This window comes from Berghia stephanieae, chromosome 4 (genome assembly GCF_034508935.2).
Source record: "Berghia stephanieae isolate SIO BIC M18660-M18661 chromosome 4, UCSD_Bste_1.3, whole genome shotgun sequence".
In the NCBI taxonomy this organism is placed as follows: Eukaryota; Metazoa; Mollusca; class Gastropoda; order Nudibranchia; family Aeolidiidae; genus Berghia; species Berghia stephanieae.
In genome coordinates, this window is record NC_088363.1 from 77,457,495 (window position 1) to 77,478,096 (window position 20,602).

Here is a 20,602-nt window from a genome sequence, read left to right on the forward strand (position 1 = left end):
TTACCAAGAAGGAGATGGTCAGACGGATTTATTTTTTTGTCAAATTGTTTTTCCTGAAATCATTGAAATATTTTTTACTGAGATACTTTTTGTAATCATCTGAGTGTACCGGTCTTGACAGGAGGATGCTGTGTGTTTATGTTTCTGGGGGACTTTAAGGTGATGTGACTTTGTGGTTGTGTCCATGGCACCCATCAATGGACTTGAAGGTCCCTGATCCGAACCCAGCTGTAGGTAACACAAAGTTTAAGTCCTAGGAAAAGGCTCCTTACTGACAATATCTCACTGTATTCAGGTGTAAAATGATTACCTCGCAGGTAAAAGTGTTGTCTCTATTGAAAATGATGCAATAGTGCCTTTCAGGTGTGATGTCTTATCCTTCATGATAAATGTTGCTGTTGGCTTGTGGATATTGCGCTAATAAAACTCTCAAGTTTAGTTTCAACTAAGCGCACAGATGGATTGCACTTTGGCATTCATCTGCTGTTAGATTTAACCCCGTTTGTCTTCCTTTCTTTTGGATGATCGTGACTACAAATCTTTGTCTTTCAAACTCTTCTTTATCTTCCTTTTTGCTGGTGCTGAAAGGATCGTAAGTGTTTTAAAACCACCCCAAAAAAAATTAATAATAAAATGTGAACCACTGCTTTTATCAAGCATTATATCAGGATAAAACATATGTCATAAGTAAGAATTAAGGTCAAATCATGAGAACTATGAAATATTGGGATTGCACACAATGTGAAATCATTTACATTCCCCTCAATGACTCAATGAGAGATAAAAACCCAATTTTTGGCTATCAATTCAATTTTCAGTATCAAGATCCCACCAATGTAATAAGAGACATTGAGTCACAAATGATTGCATGACGTGCAGGACAGTGAAATTTAGAGTTTTTATTAGTGCGGCTATGTGGTCTTGTGGTATGACACTCGATTTCGGATCGGTAGGTCCTGGGTTCGAGCCTCGCGATCGGCGCATAGTTGAATCCTTGTAAGGGTTCTTTACTCAGGTGTAAAATGAGTACCTGGCCGTTAACAGCGTTGTCTTTGTCCGAAAAATTATAATATCGCCTAACAGGTGGCATGTTCTGTCCTACATGATAAATGTTGCTGTTGACCAGGGACCCTTTGTAAATCGCTCTGAGCACATTTAGTGGATATTGTGCTATATAATGCTCATTTTTAAAATTTTAACCTAATAATGAAAACCTTTTGGATCACACACAAAAAGTATTAAAAAGGTGACCAGTTCGGCTATTTGGTCTACTGGTATGACACTCGCCTTCGGATCAGAAGGTCCTGGGTTCGAGTCCCACTCTGAGTGGTGCATAGTTGAGTACTTGGAAAAGGCTCTCTACTCATACTCTCTCACCATACTGTGTAAAATTGAGTGCCTGGTCATTAAACAGCATTGTCTCTTATAGAAAAAAAAAATTGTAATGTTGCCTAACAGACGACGTGTCTCGTCCTACATGTTAAGTGTTGCTGTTGGACAGGCACCCTTTGTAAAGCGCTTTGAGATTGTTATTTATTGGATATTGCACTGTAGAAAAAAAGCTCAAGTTCAAAAGAGAGATGAGGTAAATCTCAACAGCAATATACTTTTGTAGCAGGCCTGTGTTTTTCTCCCAACCCTTGCAATGGGGTCCTCTGCAGAGAGAGAAACAGTCAAGTGTATGGTTCCTTTCTTTTTTTTAAATGTACATAAATTTCATTGCAAATCTGTCCCATGAGCGAGCAAGCACCACAGCATTCAACCGATGAGTGAACACTTCCTCCTTGCTTTTTGTCTTTCTTTGTCTCACCTACAGAATGGGCCTCGGGGATTCTCCAGCTTGACCACAATCATTAAGAACCAAGAGAAAATCAAACAGCAAGGATTCGACCCACAGAGTAAAAAAAGCAGTGACTGCCGACTAATGCTGATTTTGATGCAACTGTGTTGACGTTGTTTAAGCAAAGTCAAGCGATCAACACACCGACATTGTGGCCTATCATTATTGATCAGGTCAAGATATTAGTAGACAAGCTAGGAATGCCAAGTTTTCAAGCAAGTAATGGCTGACTCTGTCGTCTCAAGAAGCAGCATGGTGTTATTTTCAAGGTAGCCAACTTTGACTGAAACTACGCTATTTATTGCATTGTTCTGCTATACAAATTCACTATAACCACACTTTTTTTTCAGGTCCCTTAAATGTCGTGGTTGCACTGTATTTTTTGTTACATTTCTGAGTAAGAATTTTGTTAGCATTTGAATGTACGTATCTCTCTCAGCAGGAGTCCAGTGCTTGTGTCTGAGAGATCTCTGACTAGTCGGTTGCCTTTGATCTATTTCTGTTATCTTTTTGAAATCAATCCCTTTTCTTACCTTTTTCTTTTTTACAATACATGTATATTTGAGGTATCTAGATTCTACTCTGTAACCTCTTGACTATCCTAGCAGGACTTTTTTGATGGCAATGAATTGACTACAAGCAAAATAATGAGTAATGTTTTTTTTTGTGGCGCTTGAGAGACATCAGTCATTTCAGCGCCAGTAAAAAGGAAGAAAATGGAATAGTAAAAAAAGTATAGATTTAAAAAGTAAGACAATCGGAGCTGGTTCAAATAGGGAACAGATGTAACTTCCAGAGCATAGTACTCATCAGTGTACTTTGAGATCACCCAAAAATCTCATCCAAACACAAGCACAGGATCCTACTAAGAGAAATAAATTCAAATGTTTACAGAATTTATCCAAAACAGAAAACAACTAACAATACATAACAGAGAGATGATTTACAGAGGGAAAATTCATCTCCCAAAACTAATAGTAATACTAAACATTTGAATGTTTCCCTCTCAGCTAAGGACTCCGCAAGGGACAGAATAAAACCAATCAATCCCATTCCAGGACAAAGACAGAATGCAACGCGAAAAAATATGAGATAAAAGACAACATCAAAGGTAAAATGATGAACAAAACCAGCCAAGATCTGAACGAAACGCCTCCTCTCAGAATTCAGACAACCATACGGGAAACTAAGATGCAAGGAGATAGAGAAGACCCTATCATCAGTATCCCCACCAAACACGCACAATCAACACAATGTAAAGCTTACTAATCTTGCTGAAAAACACTAAGATGCTCTTTATATTTGCACATAATATTTCGTCTAATATTATTTCGAATTGTAAGTCTGGTCTGACTTTATAAAGAATTGACGGTGAATGAAATGATAAAACAAAAGAGTAAATTCCCACTATAAATTTTATTTATTCTCACTACAAAAGAATAAAGAAGAATATTGTTGGTAATTTCACATGTAAACCATAATCTTAAAGCACAACATATAACATCTCTATTTAATTATAGCATTGTTTATTTTTAAAAAACAATACTGCAATATGGATAAGCTAATCACGGAGCACAAAAAGAACAAAAGATTAAGCGTTTTATCATTTCAAAACAATTTTCAGATTTTAAAAAATGCCCAATAAATCTTAATTTCTAAAAACAAAGGGGTTTCATTATATAATTTTCATATGAATAATTTGACATCCCTTTTCCCTATTTATTAATGGATAGTAATGTTATTTTTTCATGAGCATTTCATTATTAAAGGACATCAAAGCATGTTGAATCACAAGCATTAAATAATTTATTTTAAGAAAACGATATTTTTCTCCAAATCTAAACAGCCTTGTATATCATGTATCGATTCGAAAATTCAGGAACTGTAAAACTTAGGTTTTACCAGTACTAATTTTGATAAATATATATCGTTGAATGCTAAAAGCAAGCCGAAGGCTCGATTTTGATAAATTAATTTATGTGCACTGTTATGTAGATTTGAGGTATTGCCTTTAGAAGTTTTTATTTCTTTTGCTCTTCTTTTTCTACACAATAATTCCCTCCTATTAGAATCTGATTTACCACTGAAATCCTTGCATTTAGATCAAAAATTAAATACTTGCTATGATCTTATCTTATCCTTTCAATGGCTCATGATATGGTATTGAAAATATTGTAGTAATTCAAAATGATTTTCAATTGTCACAAAAGTAAACTTCAATCATATTTACGTCTGAACGATTTCCACTCTTGGAGATTTCTTAAAGTGGTCAATAGAACTAACAGTTTTGTTTGATTTTTTTGTTTTGTTTTTTTGGTTGGTTTTTTGTTGGTTTTTTTTTTTTTTTTTTTTTTTTTTTGGGGGGGGGGGGGTTTGTTGTTGTTTTATTATTTATTTTGTTTGTTTTGAACTTAATGTCATTATCTGTACGATGCCCCTTGGGAAATATTATTTAATTAATCACCCCTTATAAAAGTAAAATGTAAAAAAAAAACACATACAATTGGATCCACGTTACGCATAGTATGAAGAGTTTTTATACAAATGAATTAAATCCCCACTAAATCTTGTTCTTTTAAAATTTGGGAGATCTCAAGTTATTAATCTGTCTTTGTATGACATAGATTCCAACCAAAGAGATAATCTTGTTGCTCGTCTTTGCTCATTTTCAATAGTAAATGATTTTTTGTTCATAGGGCTCCAAACATAATTTTCATATATAAGGATTGGCGTAACAATTTACTGATAAAAGGGTACTAACAAAAATTGTCATGACATTTTCACAATTAATTCCTAAGAAACGATTAGATTACTCAATAAACTCATTTATATTGTATGTCAAAAGTTAATAGGGGTCAAATAAAATACCAAGATCCCTCTCAGATTCTCTCACAGACAATTGTTCTGAACAAAAAATATGATTGTAATAGTCATAGTAATTGTAGTCAATAGTTCTATTTTCCTATGGGTAAAACTTTCGCGTTTGTCTCTATAACAAATTCTAATTGCCATCCCATAGAACACTTAAAAAGAAAATAATATGTCTGGTTGAATAATCATGTTTATCAGAATCTGCACATATCACATCTTGATGTCATCAGCAAATATTTTACAAGTTATAGAAGATACATTTGATATATTGACAATAAAAAATTAGTGGACCTTGGGTACACAACAATATAACACATGGTAAAAATGGTATTTCACTATTTGCGATAGTCATGGTGTTAAAATATATATTTAAATGGAATGCATCGAAAAACATTACGGTGCAATGCGTACTGCATATATAAACAGATACAGAGTAGCTGTGCATAAAGATGATAACAGCTTTTTAAAGATAATTTCTCTCCAATAAAAACCGTTTTGATAACTAAATGATGATTCTCTAATTTTTTGTTTGTTTTTGCATTCATTTTTAAAACCTTTCTCTTTCTTTACCTGCATTGCTTGTATTAAAAGCAAAAGCAAATTGTTCAATCTAAAACAGTAAGTGATTCATGATTCTTTTCTTTACTCATTTTTTATTTTCGTATTGCCTTTTGTATTCAATTACATTAATAATATGAATCATTTTTTAAAATCTCACTTAATCTTCTTCAAAATAACAACAACAATGGCAAATGTAAATTATTAAAATCAACCATAATGCAAAATTGTTTTTAAAATCCTTAAAATTTGAAGAGTATTGACTGGCAGTTGGACATACGAGGGAAAATGTCATTAATGAATATGTATAATTAATGTATTTGTATCATTTTAGTGCCTTGTATGAAAAATAAAACAACATTATATACGAAATTACGAATGAAGAGAATTTTATTGCGTTTATTGTGAAATGTAGATAAAATATTGATCCACCTTTGTCGTCAATATTGATATAGGATAAACAATTCAATTAATCTCATGTTTCTGCTGCTTCCTGGCTGCTTTCATTTCACGTTTAACACTCTTGAATTGCTGTTTCATCTTCTTCATCTGCATCTTCATCATCATCTTTGACATCCAATGATACACATTGGGTGGCAGTTGTATCTCTTCACCTTCATTATATCGTTGTGTGTTGCTTGCTTCGCCAACTGTTTCTCCATCCCAGTTGTATAATGCCTGTTTTGTCCAATGGCGAAAGGTGGGAATCATTGGTTCCTAAACAAAAATAAAATAATCGAATTTCGTAACTATGTATAGAATTAGAAATATAGCCGGAACACTATAGCCAGTCACAATAACAAAATTAAATATTTTAGATGATGATTTTAAAGCACTGAACACCTCACATTTTGAAAATAACTAAGTCTCTACGATTAATCTTTCATCATCTGACTTGCATGCAAAATATATTAAGGATTATGGATTCTATTAAATTGGTATTGCTTTGTTTTGTTTTCACTGACAATTTTCAATTTATGTTTGATTAGATTGCTAAAATTTAAACCAATAGGTGGTTATATTTTTTCCCCTTATTTATTATTTTTACAATTTTCTGTTGATGTCAACATTTTCAGATGGAATGCCGTTAAAAGTAAATACTAATAGTGCCTGAAGCAACAAAAAAAAAAATAATAAGGGAATTAATTTTGCTTTCATTGTGATTGCAAGAGAGAGAGGAGGGTTGTATATTCTTGTATGAGCACTCTGTAGGTATTAATAATGAATTACACAGCCGTACACATAACACACACACACACACACACACACACACACATACACACACACACAACTAAAGATAATCTTTGCCTGTAATTGCCTCCAGTTGTGAAAGCGATTGCAATATTAGTAACTAACATAGGTTGTAAATAAGACATTCAATTCACGACACACATGGAGAAAAAAGGTATCAACACAGCTTAGCACAAAAGCAATCAATGGCTTAAAATCTTAAAGGTGATTCCAAAGAGTCATTTGCTTGTTTGCAGTCAACACATGAGCATTCCCTGTGCAATGATCTCAAACACAAATTAACAATTGATTCATTTCCATTAGTAATTGGTATCATAACCCATTTTGACTTTCTTTAGACCCCACACAATGTTTCCTTTCCTTTAAAAAGGCATCAAATCAACATCATTTAAAGTCAAAAAGATGTGTTCACGATCCCGAGGTACTGATTTTAAGTGATCTATACTGTAGTTAAAAGAAATTGACAACAAACCTTTCTTTGAGGAGACGTGTCCTCATCATCCTCATCGCTGTCCATCAGCAGGACAAGATCCTCCATCTTTAGTGTTTTCTGCTTCTTAGCCTTACTCTGATCTGATTCGTCATCAAATCTCACTTTAGCTTTTTTACTGCCATTATCATTGTTGATGCTCAGACGCTCAAAAGAAGTCTCTGGTTCTCCTGTTAGATTGACAGAATTTTTTTTAAGATGTTCATTTATTTATTTTAATGCAGGGAAATATATTTGATAGAGATTGTGCATTAAAGACACATATTTTAATCCATCCATATAATTGTAACAATCCTCGTGAGAGGAACGTTATATTCAATAATTCCAGCCAATAACTTGAATTCGGCTCTATGAGAAAAGAATTTGCCACTACCATAAATGACACTTTTGTGCCTAACATATCATGTTTGAGTGACAGTAAGTAAATATGGAAAAGACCAGCATGACTCGAGTTGTTTGGGAAACTTTTCTTGGTCAATGAAATGAAAGTTGTCCAGACTGTGTATATACCAACCTTCCGCAAATTCATTAAAACTATCTCCCCCAAATCCTAAAACACTGTAGACAAAAATATATTTATAAAACCTGTAATCACCTTTGCTAGTCTCCTCTTCACTGCTTGACATAGAGAGATGTGTATCACTGTCACTACCCATAAATTGCTGCTTCTCCAACCATTTCTTCTGAAATGCTTGCAACATTTTTTCATATTTTACATGTGATGGATCAACTTCCACTTCACGGCATTGTTCTGACTTCTTGTGTTTGCCGTAGTGTACACACATGTAGTGCTTCACCCAAGCACGGTAGTCAGTCGGAACAATATCCTGAAAAACAAAAAGATAATGACGAAAATATGTTACACAAAAGAGATTTTTTTTAAAACACACTTATTGATCCACAAAAAAAAAATAAAAAATTAATGCAATTTAAAAAATATAGTATAGAAGAAGGAAACATGGTAGGTACATTACCGACGTAAACTTATTTGCAGGTCTGATAACCCAACTTGTTATGGGCTCATTATTGTAATGAAAATACTCTCAAACCAATACAAAATATTGTCCATTACAACAATGTTAAATCAAGTTCATAACTGCATTCGGTTATCAGACCTGCTGATATGTGCACCTTTTACATTACAAATAAGTTTCATTCATTAGTGGTAAAATAGATGTTGACGGGAAAAAACAAAACTTATGGCATGCCTTATTGAGAATAAAATGCTAGTCTTTCATGGGCATTTCATTAGCTGTTTGTTTTATTGTGATCCACCTGGCGTTAACTGCATATTATGGTGTAGCAGTTTCTTGTAAGAAAATAATGTTTCTCGTGGTTGCTGCTGCCAATAGTTATACTGCTATTGCTACAATTACCGGTGCTGCTAAAACCACCACCACCACTACTACTACTACTACTACTACTACTACTACTACTACTACTACTACTACTACTACTACTATTAATACTACTAATATCATTACTAATACTAGAGATTCAACATATTGATGATTTTTTTAGTGGCAAAAAATGACAACACAAACCTTGAATTGTCCCATTCCACCTCTCATTATTGTGTCAGGGTTCCTTTCCAACTGGCCTCTCCATGTATGCCACCTTTGCAGAAATATCTCCAGCCATTGCTTGTATCCATCAGGAACTGAAAAAGCTTCCATTTCTACCTCACAATCATAACTACTTTCCACTGATGGTATTTTCGTGTTTGGTTCATCAAGTTTCTTTTCAATGCGCCAGTCTCTGATGAAGTTCTTCGTCCATAAGCGTTGTTCACTGGGTACCATGGCCTGGACAGAAGTAGACATTAAACACCTCTATAATAGTAATATAAATAATAATAATAATAATAATAATAATAATATATAATAATTATTATTATTATTATTATTATATTATTATTATTATTATTATTATATTATTATTATTATTATTATTATATTACTATTATAAAATTTATTATTATTATTATTATTATTATTATTATTATTATTATTATTATTATTATTATTATTATTATTATTATTATTATTATTATTATTATTTTTATTATTATTTTTATTATTATTCACATGATAGAAAACAATTTTGAATTAGTTCAGCTGTAATAGTATTTTTAGAGAAAATAAACTTTTTTACAAATGTTGATTTTTATTTCTTATATATATATTTTTTTAAAACCACATTCACTTACAAATAATGCATGTTTTTTCTTGGCCAAAAAATCTTGCTTCCACTCATAATGCTGTTTCTTGAATTTGGGAGAATCACGCCTACAAAAGTGGGTATTGAGGTATCTTTTTGTCCATTGTCGAAATTCTTTTGGGACAGATGTCTAAAGAAGAGAATAAGGGATAAGGTAATTATATTCAACTATTGCTTTATTTTAGACATGAAATAAAAGAACTCACTGAAGAAAAAAGACAAGGAGTAAATATCCCTGAAGAAAGTAAGCACAACAACAAAAATCAATTTTTTTAAAAAAGAAAAGAAAATGGAGCATTGAGAGCCTGTCAGCATGCATTACTCATAAAGCAAAAACAAATAATGCAGAAGAAGAAAAAAAGCTCCCACCTGATATCAATGCCTGCCTCTCTAAATTGGCTCTGTTTGATGCTTTAAAAAACTTGAACAATTATATAGCGTACTACCCATTAAAACCGTGCTCAAAGCACTTTACAGCCAAAAGCAAAACTTAACAAACAGGAGACATGACGCCTTTTAGGCCATAGTACATTTTATTTCAACAAAGACAACGCTGTTTACTGCCAGGTACTCATTTTACGCCTCAGTATGTGAGAAAATGATAGTAAAGAGCCTTTCCCCAGGACTCAATATGCACCGCTCAGAGCAGAACTCGAATCCTGGATCTTCCGATCCAAAGTCGAATGTCATACCACAAGACCACATAGCCTCACAAAAAAAAGGAGGCTGACTGGTCATTAAATGGAAGATAGTACATATTTGAAAGTAAAAAAATATAAATGCCAACCTTCAGAGCTTTATTAGCCTTTTTTTCCATTTTGTTGTCTTCGCCCCCAACGTCCATTTCATTTATTTCATCAGAAGTCCATTTCTTATGCCAACGGACAAGTTTCATTTTAAGCCATTCTGCATAAGCTGGAGGAATGCCAGCATCATCCATGGAGATTTTCCAGTCAGCCTTGCCGTCACTATCACTGGTGGTTGTTGTAGCATTCTTTAGGTTTTCTTTTCTCCAACTTTGAATAAAGCCTTTAGCCCAGCGACGATGAGGCATTGGAACTAAGTTCTGTAAAATGATAAAAAGAGAGAATTATATTTATATAAAACCTTTTAGCGACATCAGCCCTTAGCTACGAAATATCCCCTTTTACTGTTTTCGCTTTCTGATAAACCAAAGATTTTCTTAAGACAGATTTCATGAGTGAAAAAATACTCCAAAACATGAGGTTTTATAATATAAGCTCTTGTTCTTGATAAAAATTGAACTTTTATTTCGTACAATATCTACTGAACGGGCTCAAGGAGCGATTCAAGAGGTCTCCAGCCGACAGCAACATTTAACATATAAAACGAGACAGGACACCTGTGAGGCGATATTAACATTGTATTTTCAATTGAAACAACATTGTTACTGACCTGGTATTCACTTAATACTTTAGTAAGGTGAGAGGACGTGAGTAAAGAGCCTTTTCCAAGGACTCAACTTTAAGCCACCAAATGCGGGGCTTGAATCCTGGACCTACCTGTCCAAAGTCCAAAGGGGACTGTCATACTACAAGACCACAAAGCCAATAATTCTTAAGGTACTGCACCTTTTTTATTTTCATTTTCTCTTATTCTATGTCATGAATTTAATCATTATATACAACGAATAAAATTGCTCCTTGGTCAGCAGGTGCATGATCCCTACTTTCACATGTTCCTCAAATCATGGATTTTTACTGCCATCACAAATGAAGGTTATACTTTGTTAAATGACAATACCTATCAAATTTTATTCATTTTCCATTATTTTTTTTTTTTTTTTTGCATTTTAGATATTAATGAGCAATAAATGAACAGAGAATTTCGATCTCTTCAAAACAAAATTTAAACATGTTTAAGATTAAGATACTTTCGCAAAATCTCATACCCTTAGAGAATCCTTCCCTCCGTGCATGCCCAAATGTGATCCCCAGTGTGGGTGGTGCCCCGCTGCCCCATGGAAATGCCCGTGGTGCATCCTGTGATGGGGGAAATGGTGTGCAAATCCATGGTGATGATGGTGGTGGTGGGGGTGACGTGCACGTCCTCTCCCCCACCCCCAAGGCCCACCAAGTGGTCCACGAAATGGTCCAGCAAACATCCCATGGGGATGAAAGCCGAAAAAGGGAGGTGGTGGAGGGTGATGTGCCGAAGCAGAAAATACAGCATCAAATGGACGTGGGTGAGGTGGAGGCATGTCCATGGATGGGAATGATTGGTCATGGTTTTCTGTTCCTTTTCCAGTTGTTGCACTTTCATTTTGCTCTGTTGTATTCATAGGGTTGTCTTCTTCTCCACTCACTGGAATTTATTCATTGAAAAAAAATATATAGATATTTTTAATACAGGAATAAACATTTATGTGTCTTGCCTGGGGAAAAAACTCAATCGCCTCACAACTCCTAGAAATTAATTACAAATTATGATACTGTGACTTTTAATTATTAAAAAGTAGAAAACATTTGCTATACCAGAATAAATATTTACTCTCGAGGAAAGAGTCCAACACTTGAAAAAACTGAATGCAAAATATTTTAAGGGCTTTTATTTTTATTTTATGTTTGTTTTTGTTGCTTGTTTGTTTGATTTTTGTTGTGTTTTTTTTGTTTGTTTTTCTTTTTTGTTTTTTGTTTGTTTGTTGTTTTTTGGGATTTTTTTTGTTTGTTTGGGATTTTTTTTTTGTTTGTTTGTTTTATTTTGTTGTTTTGTTTGTTTTTTTTTTGTTTTTTTTGTTTTGTTGTTTTTTGTTTTGTTTTTTTTTTGCTTTTTTCCTTTCCTTTATTATTATATTTTACTGTGAATCAAAATTATTGTGGTGTGATTTTCTAAATGGTCAAGAAAGAAATATTAAATTCAAAAATGCTTTCTCAATTTTCACTATTATACCCAATTTGATGAACATCTAAATAATTACCTTTGATATAAATTCTGCACATTCCATTGTCTTCACTCGACAATAAATATCGAATTTCTTCATCAGTTGACACAGTCACAAAATCTTCATCTTCATCTGATGATGAAATATTTTACAATGATTTGTTTTCAATAATAATATTTAACAGCAATCACTTCCAAAAAAAAATAATAATCTGAAACCACACAACTTTCAATTAATTTACGAAAGCATGTAAAACATAAACATGTTATTAATCAAATTATAGTTCCATAACCACCATCCCCATATCCTCCACTGATCCCCCCCCCCCCCCCCCCCCCCCCCATCTAACTTCATATCTAACATATATATATATATATATATATATATATATATAATATATATAATATATATATATATATATATCATATTATATCAACTAACATTTTCAATCATTCAATGCACGTCTAAATAAATAAATAAATTAGTAAACAAATAATTCTTTAAAAATAAATAAATAGGTAAATAAATAATCTCACCTTTCCAAAACAAAGTAAATTTTTGGCCTTTCAAATCCGGAAAAGTCTGTCCTACTTTACCATGGACCTGATCATATATGCCATCCTGGTCAATATTTCCTCGTTCCACAACGAAACGTCTGGTTTCAACAGTTAGGTCGGGCATTTCCAAGTAGGATTTTACCACAATAGTTGCCATTTTTAATCTTTAGAAACTTAATGCAGTGATGTTGAGTAATTCTGAGGAGGGACAATATTATAGCAAATCATTGGTCAATTTACAGTGTTTGCCAGTTAGGCCCAGGAGATAATAAAAGAAAAATAAATAAAATTCCCTTTATTCATCCTCAAGGGCAAATTTGTCTTTAGGGTCTATTCCAATGGGAGACTGGAATAATTCAGGCGCCATCCGAAGTGCAGCGCCGCAAAGTGAGCTAGGGCGAGGTGACTTGTTCAACGAGGCGGGTAGTCAAACTCGGTACCTTTTGGGTACGAAGCAAAGACCGTACCGCTGAGTCACGCTGCCCCCATGGGTACATCGAGTAAAACTGATGTAGCTCAACGTTTAAAATCGACCTGAACCAAGGCCCTCTATATAGCACAGGCCAGGAAGCGTGGGAGAGGGACGAAAACTAACAGGCCGACTTCGCCGCTGTCCACTTTATCGTTTACCTGTACGCTGGCGTGCAGCTCTTCGCGCACAAAACAATTTAAAGACGTGTTAAGTGTTAGAGGATCTTATTTCTAAATAATATTAACGCTTATAAGTTCGTTCATTTCAATATCAATAACGACTTAGCTAAAGTTACACAAGTTACCCATATAGAGTACTTTGTAGTAATAATAATAATAGTAGTATAAAAGTTAAAAGTGAGAATTCTTATACTTTCCTTTTTTTTTACTTTTACGCGGGTTATTCCATGCTCACTGCTAAGGTCATATAAGTGCTCAGTGGTAAGTAAGATGTTAGACAAGTTAAAATAATACCAAGACTTTAGGCCCTGCCATGGATGTTTCAGAGAGGTAGATTTACTACGAGGGAAATAAATATCATCTTTCAAAATAGGTGACGAAAGATATTTACAGGAAAAAATATGATTGATGATGGTTACCCCATAACATGCATTATGGCCCAGGGATATGCTAACACCCTTTTTGTACGTAAGTACTCAGTCGTATAGCACGACTGAACAAACAGAACAGCTGTGTATGTAAGCTTGTTAAGAGAACACTAGAGAGAGAGAGAGAGTAAGGTGATAGATAAAAGAAAAGTAACTGAAAACAGTTTGTAGTTACAAGTTGAATAGAGACAAGAAAATACATTTCCAAAAAATGACTGAGACTGTCGTAGCTGTAGAACACTTGCAATAGCTTTAGACATATAATTATACCCCCCCCCCCCCCCCCCCCCCCCCCCCCCCCCCCCCCCCCCCCCCCCCAAAGAAGAAACAGTATGACAATGGAAGAACCTTAAAAGGATTCCCATCTACTATGGCCCCGCCAACCATCCGCTTGCACACTAGACTAAGAAATAAAACTCAGTTCTTACAGTTATCTCATTGGGACATTTATTTTTAACATGAACAATCTGTATATCATACATAATATAAAACAGAGATTGCAAGTGACATACTTTTAAAATATATTTATACTTTGTGATTTCAAAAACATAATTACGGTTATAGTATAGTTGAAGTAATAATTATATCACTCAATCAAGCAATTATATTTATTACACACATCATAGTTATCAAAACATACAAACCAGTAATCTAAACAAGCATATGTGGGGTTTTTTGTTTTTGTTTTTAAGGGTTTTACAACACTTAGGTCATATCAGCGCCAGTAAAAAAGGAAGAAAATGGGATAGTTAAAAGTTATAGAATTACAATTAAAGCACCCAAAAATAAGGCAGAGAAAGGGGAATTGGTTCAAATAGGGAACAGATGTTGATTCCAAGAGCACACTATCAGTGTACGAAGTTTGAGATCACTCAATGTCTCATTCAGACATAAGCACAGGTCTCCTTCCAGAGAAATTAACATTACCCTCCCAAGATGTGAAAGCTGAATGAGGACCTAAGGTTTTCAAAGCAGCAATATTGGTTTCATTAAATATCTTAAGGGCTAAACTGACTTTCTGACGCTCTAAAGAGTGTGGGAATAGTGATTTCCAGGTTAAGGTAGGGGCCTCTTTTAGAAGTTGGGACTTTTCAACTCTGTATAAATGCTTTAAATCAGAAAAGGAAGCATGAGAAATACATTTGCTATCTATGACTTCACTATCTAAATTGGGGAAAGTAAAAGTTTGACTATCGTTTTTAACATTCAACCAATTATTTCGAATTGATTTGAGAAGATGAACAGAGTCAAACAATAAAAAAATCTTGAGAGAATTGTCAATAGGATTAGGTATAAAAAATTTAGTTTCTGAGTCTTTAGTCAGTAAAGAAAACATCTTTCGATTAATTCTATTGTTATCAGAAATGACACTGATGACATTAAATCCAGCTTTACAAACATTAAAAATTACATCATTTGTTGTTTCAAACAAGAAATCTGAAGTCATCTTTACAACAGGAAACATTCCAACAATTAATTTCTTATTAGACATGACAGAAGAAATCATAAAACATTGCATAGACTTGGCAAGATTTTCAGGATCATTTGTAGCCTGTCCAATTAATTGCTCCCCTCTGTAGGATAATTTCGACTTGACATGAACTTCATCAATAAGAAGATTAACATACAAATCTTTATCTGACAGGTACTTAATTTCATTCACTAAAAAATCATTGGCAATCAGACCTGATTTTAAAGATACAGTGCTAGATAATAAACGTAAATATCGCACACTGGGAAGAATAAGTAAAGAATCCCTTAACTTACGATAAGTTGTCGGGGAATTTGAATAAATACAAAAAGAAGCAATCATACATTCAGCAGAAAATCTACGCTGTGATGGAGACAGATTTATCAAATTTAACTGATCAATTAAAAAATCAAAAACTTTGTTATTACTATCATCATTATTTTTGTCTCTGCAGACATTCAACAATTTAATTGCCTGATGAAATGTTGAATTATAGGAAGATGTAAAATCTGTTGCAGAATAATGGCTTAAAATATTTTCTAACTGGCTCCAAGTAGACAGCTTAGAGTCCGGAATTATCCATTTCAAGTCATTTTTACAAACAAGAACATTTTTTAACCACACATCTAGTTTCAAATCATTTTTTACACATATACTAAAAGGAATCGTTAATCCATCCGAATCAGTCGATGCAGTGGCATACAAATATACAGAATCATTTTTTAAAGTATAACAAATATCATTATATTTCCACTTTTGCAGAAATCCACACACTTCATTTTTAAAATGCTCAAAACTTAAAATTTTATCTTGTTCTAAAAAAACGTTAAAACTTTCCTCTTCTCTCTCCTCAAGTCTCTGTCTCTTACTCCTGGGGCTTTCCCTTTGAGGCAAAGGGGTAGTAGTGATGTAAGAGGGAAGATTTGGAAAAACTGATGGGATGGCACCAGCTTTCAACTTCAAACGCTTCCTGCGAACAGTTTTCTGTGGTTGTCCATTTTTTTCAGGAACGACTTTAAAACGTATAATATCATCTTCCTGAAAGTGTTTTTCACAAACAACAGTAAACTTTGTCACAACCAAGTTTTCCCGGGGAATTTTTCTAATCCATGAATTCCTTTGTTCTGCATCTTTCGGGAATTCAAAACAAGATGCCTTTTTTGGCGCACAATTAAGTCTGTAATAATTACTGTCACATCCAGGGACACAGCACTTGTTCACCATCATGGAACGACTGTTGGTTATCAAATACTGTGGGGAAAAAAAAATAAAGGTAGATACATTAGTTTATAGTAACCATTTGAAATTAGGGTAGAGATTAATGTCAATTGTTTTAAGCAGGACTACAAGATACATGTACACATTACACATCATCTAAAAAATAACGATAAGTGTTGAATTGTAAGCCTCAATTTATTAGACGAAGACATACTGTGGACGTTTCTGGTTTCCCCTTTATCAACAAAACAAGACGAATAAGAGATGTGTAGTGTGAATGGTGTAGATAAGGTGAATAAATATAAACAATGATGGGACAGCCTACCCCTTTGTAAGGAAGTACGAATTAAATTCATTAAAATTAAATTGAGCTTTTATATAGTACAATCTCCACTAAACATGCTCAAAGCGCTTTACAAGGGGTCTCTGACAAACAGCAACACGTAACATGGAGAACGAGACATGACGCCAGTTAGGCGATAATACAATTTTTTCGGACAGAGACAACGCTGTTAAGGGCCAGATACTCATTTTTTTAAACCTGAGTACGGTGAGAAAATGTGAGTAAAGAGCCTTTTCTAAGGACTCAACTATCGCCAAGCGAAGCTCGAACCAAGGACCTTCCGATCAAAAAGCGAGTGTCATACCGCTCGACCACATAGCTGCCCACTAGACCACATAGCCCCATTAAGAAACAAGGCCCACAAATACTGATCTCAAATAAATAGATAATTTTAGAAAATTAAAATCGAAGTTTTTTTTTTAAACATCATGGTAAAATTTTTTTGAAAAACAACAACAAAAATAGGTAACAAAAAAAGAGGGAAAAAAACTAACAAAAACAAACAATAAACAGATAAAGACGCAGTAAACGAATGATAGTGATAGGTGCCCAGTTACCGTGTACGTAGACAGTAATAATAATAATAATAATAATAATAATAATAATAATAATAATAGATTAATTAAAGGTTTTAAATATATGAGTGTTGCCAAAATGTTACGTCATATTTTAAGACGTCCACCTCAATTTCCAGTCACAACTTCCCTATGACTATGGCATGGGCTAGCTGAGAGTTGGGACACAATCAGCCCCGTTTGCAGTCGAACTGCCTAGTCTAAGTAAGATAGATTGACGGGAAGCCTTCCGAAAGCTCCTACATCCCCAGTATTCTTGTTCTAGTAGGGGGTTTCAATGGGAATGGGGAAACTTTTTTTATAATGTTCTAGTAGGGAGTTTGGGAGGGGGGAGACAAACTTTTAAAAAAAGTTTCCCCCTTCCCAAACCGCCTACTATCTAGATAGTACTCTAGAACATTATAAAATACAAGAATACCGGGGATGTAGGAGCTTTCGGAAGTTTGATCTTCATTTAAGACGTCTATCTACCTACTTTTTCATTTAACAGTCAGCTGTGAGTTAGATAAAACTCTCTTTGTAATCCAAACTCGCATTCCATTTTTACCAGTCATTCTCATTGTCACTCGTCACACTCACACTCTACACTCAAAACTCGCGACAAAAACTCACCTTTGTTTGGGATACGCTGAAAATTGAAGAGAGCAACACTCAAAGGGAATTAGACGTCTTTATATCCATCTTGTAGAGAGGCAACGATCCGTAAATAGTTGAAACAAACTTTCTTTTGTTAGCAGATCAAGGCATTGTTGTCAGAACAATGGCGGAACAACGGGGAAGAAATAGCGATACAAAAGGCGGAATGATCGTAGGCCTGATTGCGTATGCGATACCTTTAGTTAAAATAATAGCGGCGGAGATGTAAAATAGTTCTCACTTCAAATCCGTTTTTCGGTCATAATATTCTATTTCAAAACAATATGATGTAGTGGAAAAATATTGAAATAACATTGTGATACATTTTAAATATGCTGGAGTCAATAAAAATGTTTAAAAAGTCGGCCTGGTAGTTTTTTATTCTATCCCTTTTCCGGACCTGCTTCCCGGCCTGGAACACTATATAGAGGGCCTTGCCTGAACATATTTGATGGCTGATAACCCAACCAAACTGTCATGGGCCCAGTGTTGTAACACAATACCTACTCTCAAACCAACGCGTTCAGTTAACAGACTTGCAAATATGTGTAGCCTAGTGAAAAAAAAAATCTTTAACATTGATAACATTATCTAAAAATTCAAACATTTACATTTTTAATAACCATCTTTAATGATATAGTGATAAGAATAGAAAATATTGGGGAAAAGTATATGAATAAATATACATCGTCATTTTTTATGAGTGGATATTGCGCTAAACAAAAGCGCAAGCTTTTTTTTTTTCTTTTTTAAAAGTATCAAGTGGAGCCAATCTAGAGAGGCAGACAGTATTGGAGGGAGGGGGGCGGGGGGGGGGGGGGGGGCTATTCTTTCCTTATTTATTTTTACAAAGTTAACGCTTTATGCATCATTTTCTGTTTTTTTTTTTCATATCATATTTATTGTGCTTTCCTTCTTTATCGATGTTTATTTCTCGTCTTGTTTGATTTTGGTTGTTTGTTTGTTTTTTTTTTTTTGTTTGTTTTTTTTGTTTTGTTTTGTTTTGCTTTGTTTTTGTTTTTAAGAGAGGAAAAAGGAGATGGTAGAAAGCCCGGATGGAAGATAAAGTGAATTCTTTAATTTCATGTCTCAAAAGGACATAGGTGCATTTATTTACAAATAAGTACACGTCGTAATGGGTCTAGGTGGAAATTAAATATTCAGGTATATCTACCTAATAAGATTTTATTGCCGCGAATGTGCTTGCTTCCCTAGGGTTCAGCGATGAGTACTTTCGTCAAATATAAGTTAACGTGTTAATTAAATCCCTATTATTTGATATAACAGAAGAAATGGTACTTAGAAGTTGGAACTTATATTTTTGCTTTGATTAGAAAAAAAAAAAAAAGAAAAGTAAGTAAAAACATAAGCCTAACAGAAAGTTATAAAGAAGAATTAATCAATTCAGCGATGACCTGCGTTAACAGCAGCTCAACAATAAATAAAGGCCATTTAGTGTGAGACTTATATCTCATGAAAGGGAGAAAATTAGATGATTTCATTTGATTTCATTGTTCCATTCAGTTTTGCTTAAGGAATTAAACTATAGGTATGGGTCTAATAATAATAATAACATTGCCAATTACTTTGTCAATTAAACAATAATCGTGAAGATTCCCTAACTTCAAAATTCCACCACACAAACAGCCCGATATTTGTTACATATCAAATTCAAAATAAAACAACTATGTTGGAGTATATAATTAATATGGACCTACCAAACCAAACAGTTTGTTTTCAACGCAAAGACCATTTGGAGCTTCGTTGTGCAGGGGGAAGAGAGTGTGAGATATATATCATATTAAGAGAGAGAGAGAGAGAGAGAGAGAGAGAGAGAGAGAGAGAGAGAGAGAGAGAGAGAGAGAGATAATAATAATAATAATAATAATAATAATAATACTAATACTAATAATACTAATAATAATAATAATAATAATAATAATAATAATAATAATAATTAGCTGGTTCAAAAACAAATGACTTATTAACTTGAGAACAACTGAAGAAACTCACCTTTGTAAACTCTTGATCTCCTCCGCGGATGGGTCTGTGGCTGCGGAGCAGGCCTCAGTTTATATACCCTGTTACTGCGTTCGGATTGTCGCATTGCGACAGATTTTCTGAGTCGGCTGCGTTTGTCCGTATAACAAAGAAATTATGTATTGGATAACTTTGGATAAACCGCAACTTCTGAAAACTGTTCAATGTATCACGTTAAGGAATATTATTATAAATAACTATGACTTAACATGGGACACAATCATTATATGTCAAATTCTCTAGAAAGCCTATCATGGGGCACTTTTTTCAAGTTTTGAACTACGGTAAGCCAAGTTTTCTCATTTATCCAAATTTCTGTTAATATGGACTTATTCTCAAGCGCATGACTCATGCTCATGTGAATCGCACACGTAATGGTCACGTGGGGTTTAGGCTTGGTCATTGATTTTTTTAGCTGCGTGGATATTCGCAAGGTTCTATAAATATCTTTTTGTGGGGTCGTCTCAAAATGATCATTAGTACATGTATTCATACCGTGATTAGTCATTGCAAGTAATAGTAGTAGTAGATCTACTATTAGTAGTAGTAGT

General features: G+C 33.9%; 1 protein-coding gene and 1 long non-coding RNA gene across 3 annotated transcripts; one reads left to right on the top strand and one right to left on the bottom strand.

Moving 5' to 3' along the window:
• The first annotated feature begins 1,012 nt into the window (after positions 1-1,012).
• On the top strand, positions 1,013-5,648 carry LOC144971299 (uncharacterized). Its single transcript, XR_013645110.1, has 2 exons — positions 1,013-2,109; positions 2,851-5,648. It is a non-coding gene; the product is annotated as an uncharacterized LOC144971299 (long non-coding RNA).
• On the bottom strand, positions 3,238-20,132 carry LOC144971297 (uncharacterized). 2 transcript variants are annotated; one of them, XM_078911917.1, is made up of 10 exons: positions 20,025-20,132; positions 12,669-12,887; positions 12,169-12,264; positions 11,143-11,555; positions 10,018-10,296; positions 9,220-9,360; positions 8,555-8,815; positions 7,606-7,837; positions 6,993-7,180; positions 3,238-5,986 (listed from the first exon to the last, which is right to left on the bottom strand). In XM_078911917.1, exons 2-10 carry the CDS (start codon positions 12,844-12,846, stop codon positions 5,735-5,737), a joined length of 2,040 nt encoding a protein of 679 aa, XP_078768043.1. In that variant the 5' UTR covers positions 12,847-12,887; positions 20,025-20,132; the 3' UTR covers positions 3,238-5,734. The 2 variants fall into 2 exon arrangements, with proteins under 2 accessions (XP_078768043.1, XP_078768044.1); XM_078911918.1 differs by lacking the exon at positions 20,025-20,132 and adding an exon at positions 19,730-19,761.
• Positions 20,133-20,602: the final 470 nt, after the last annotated feature.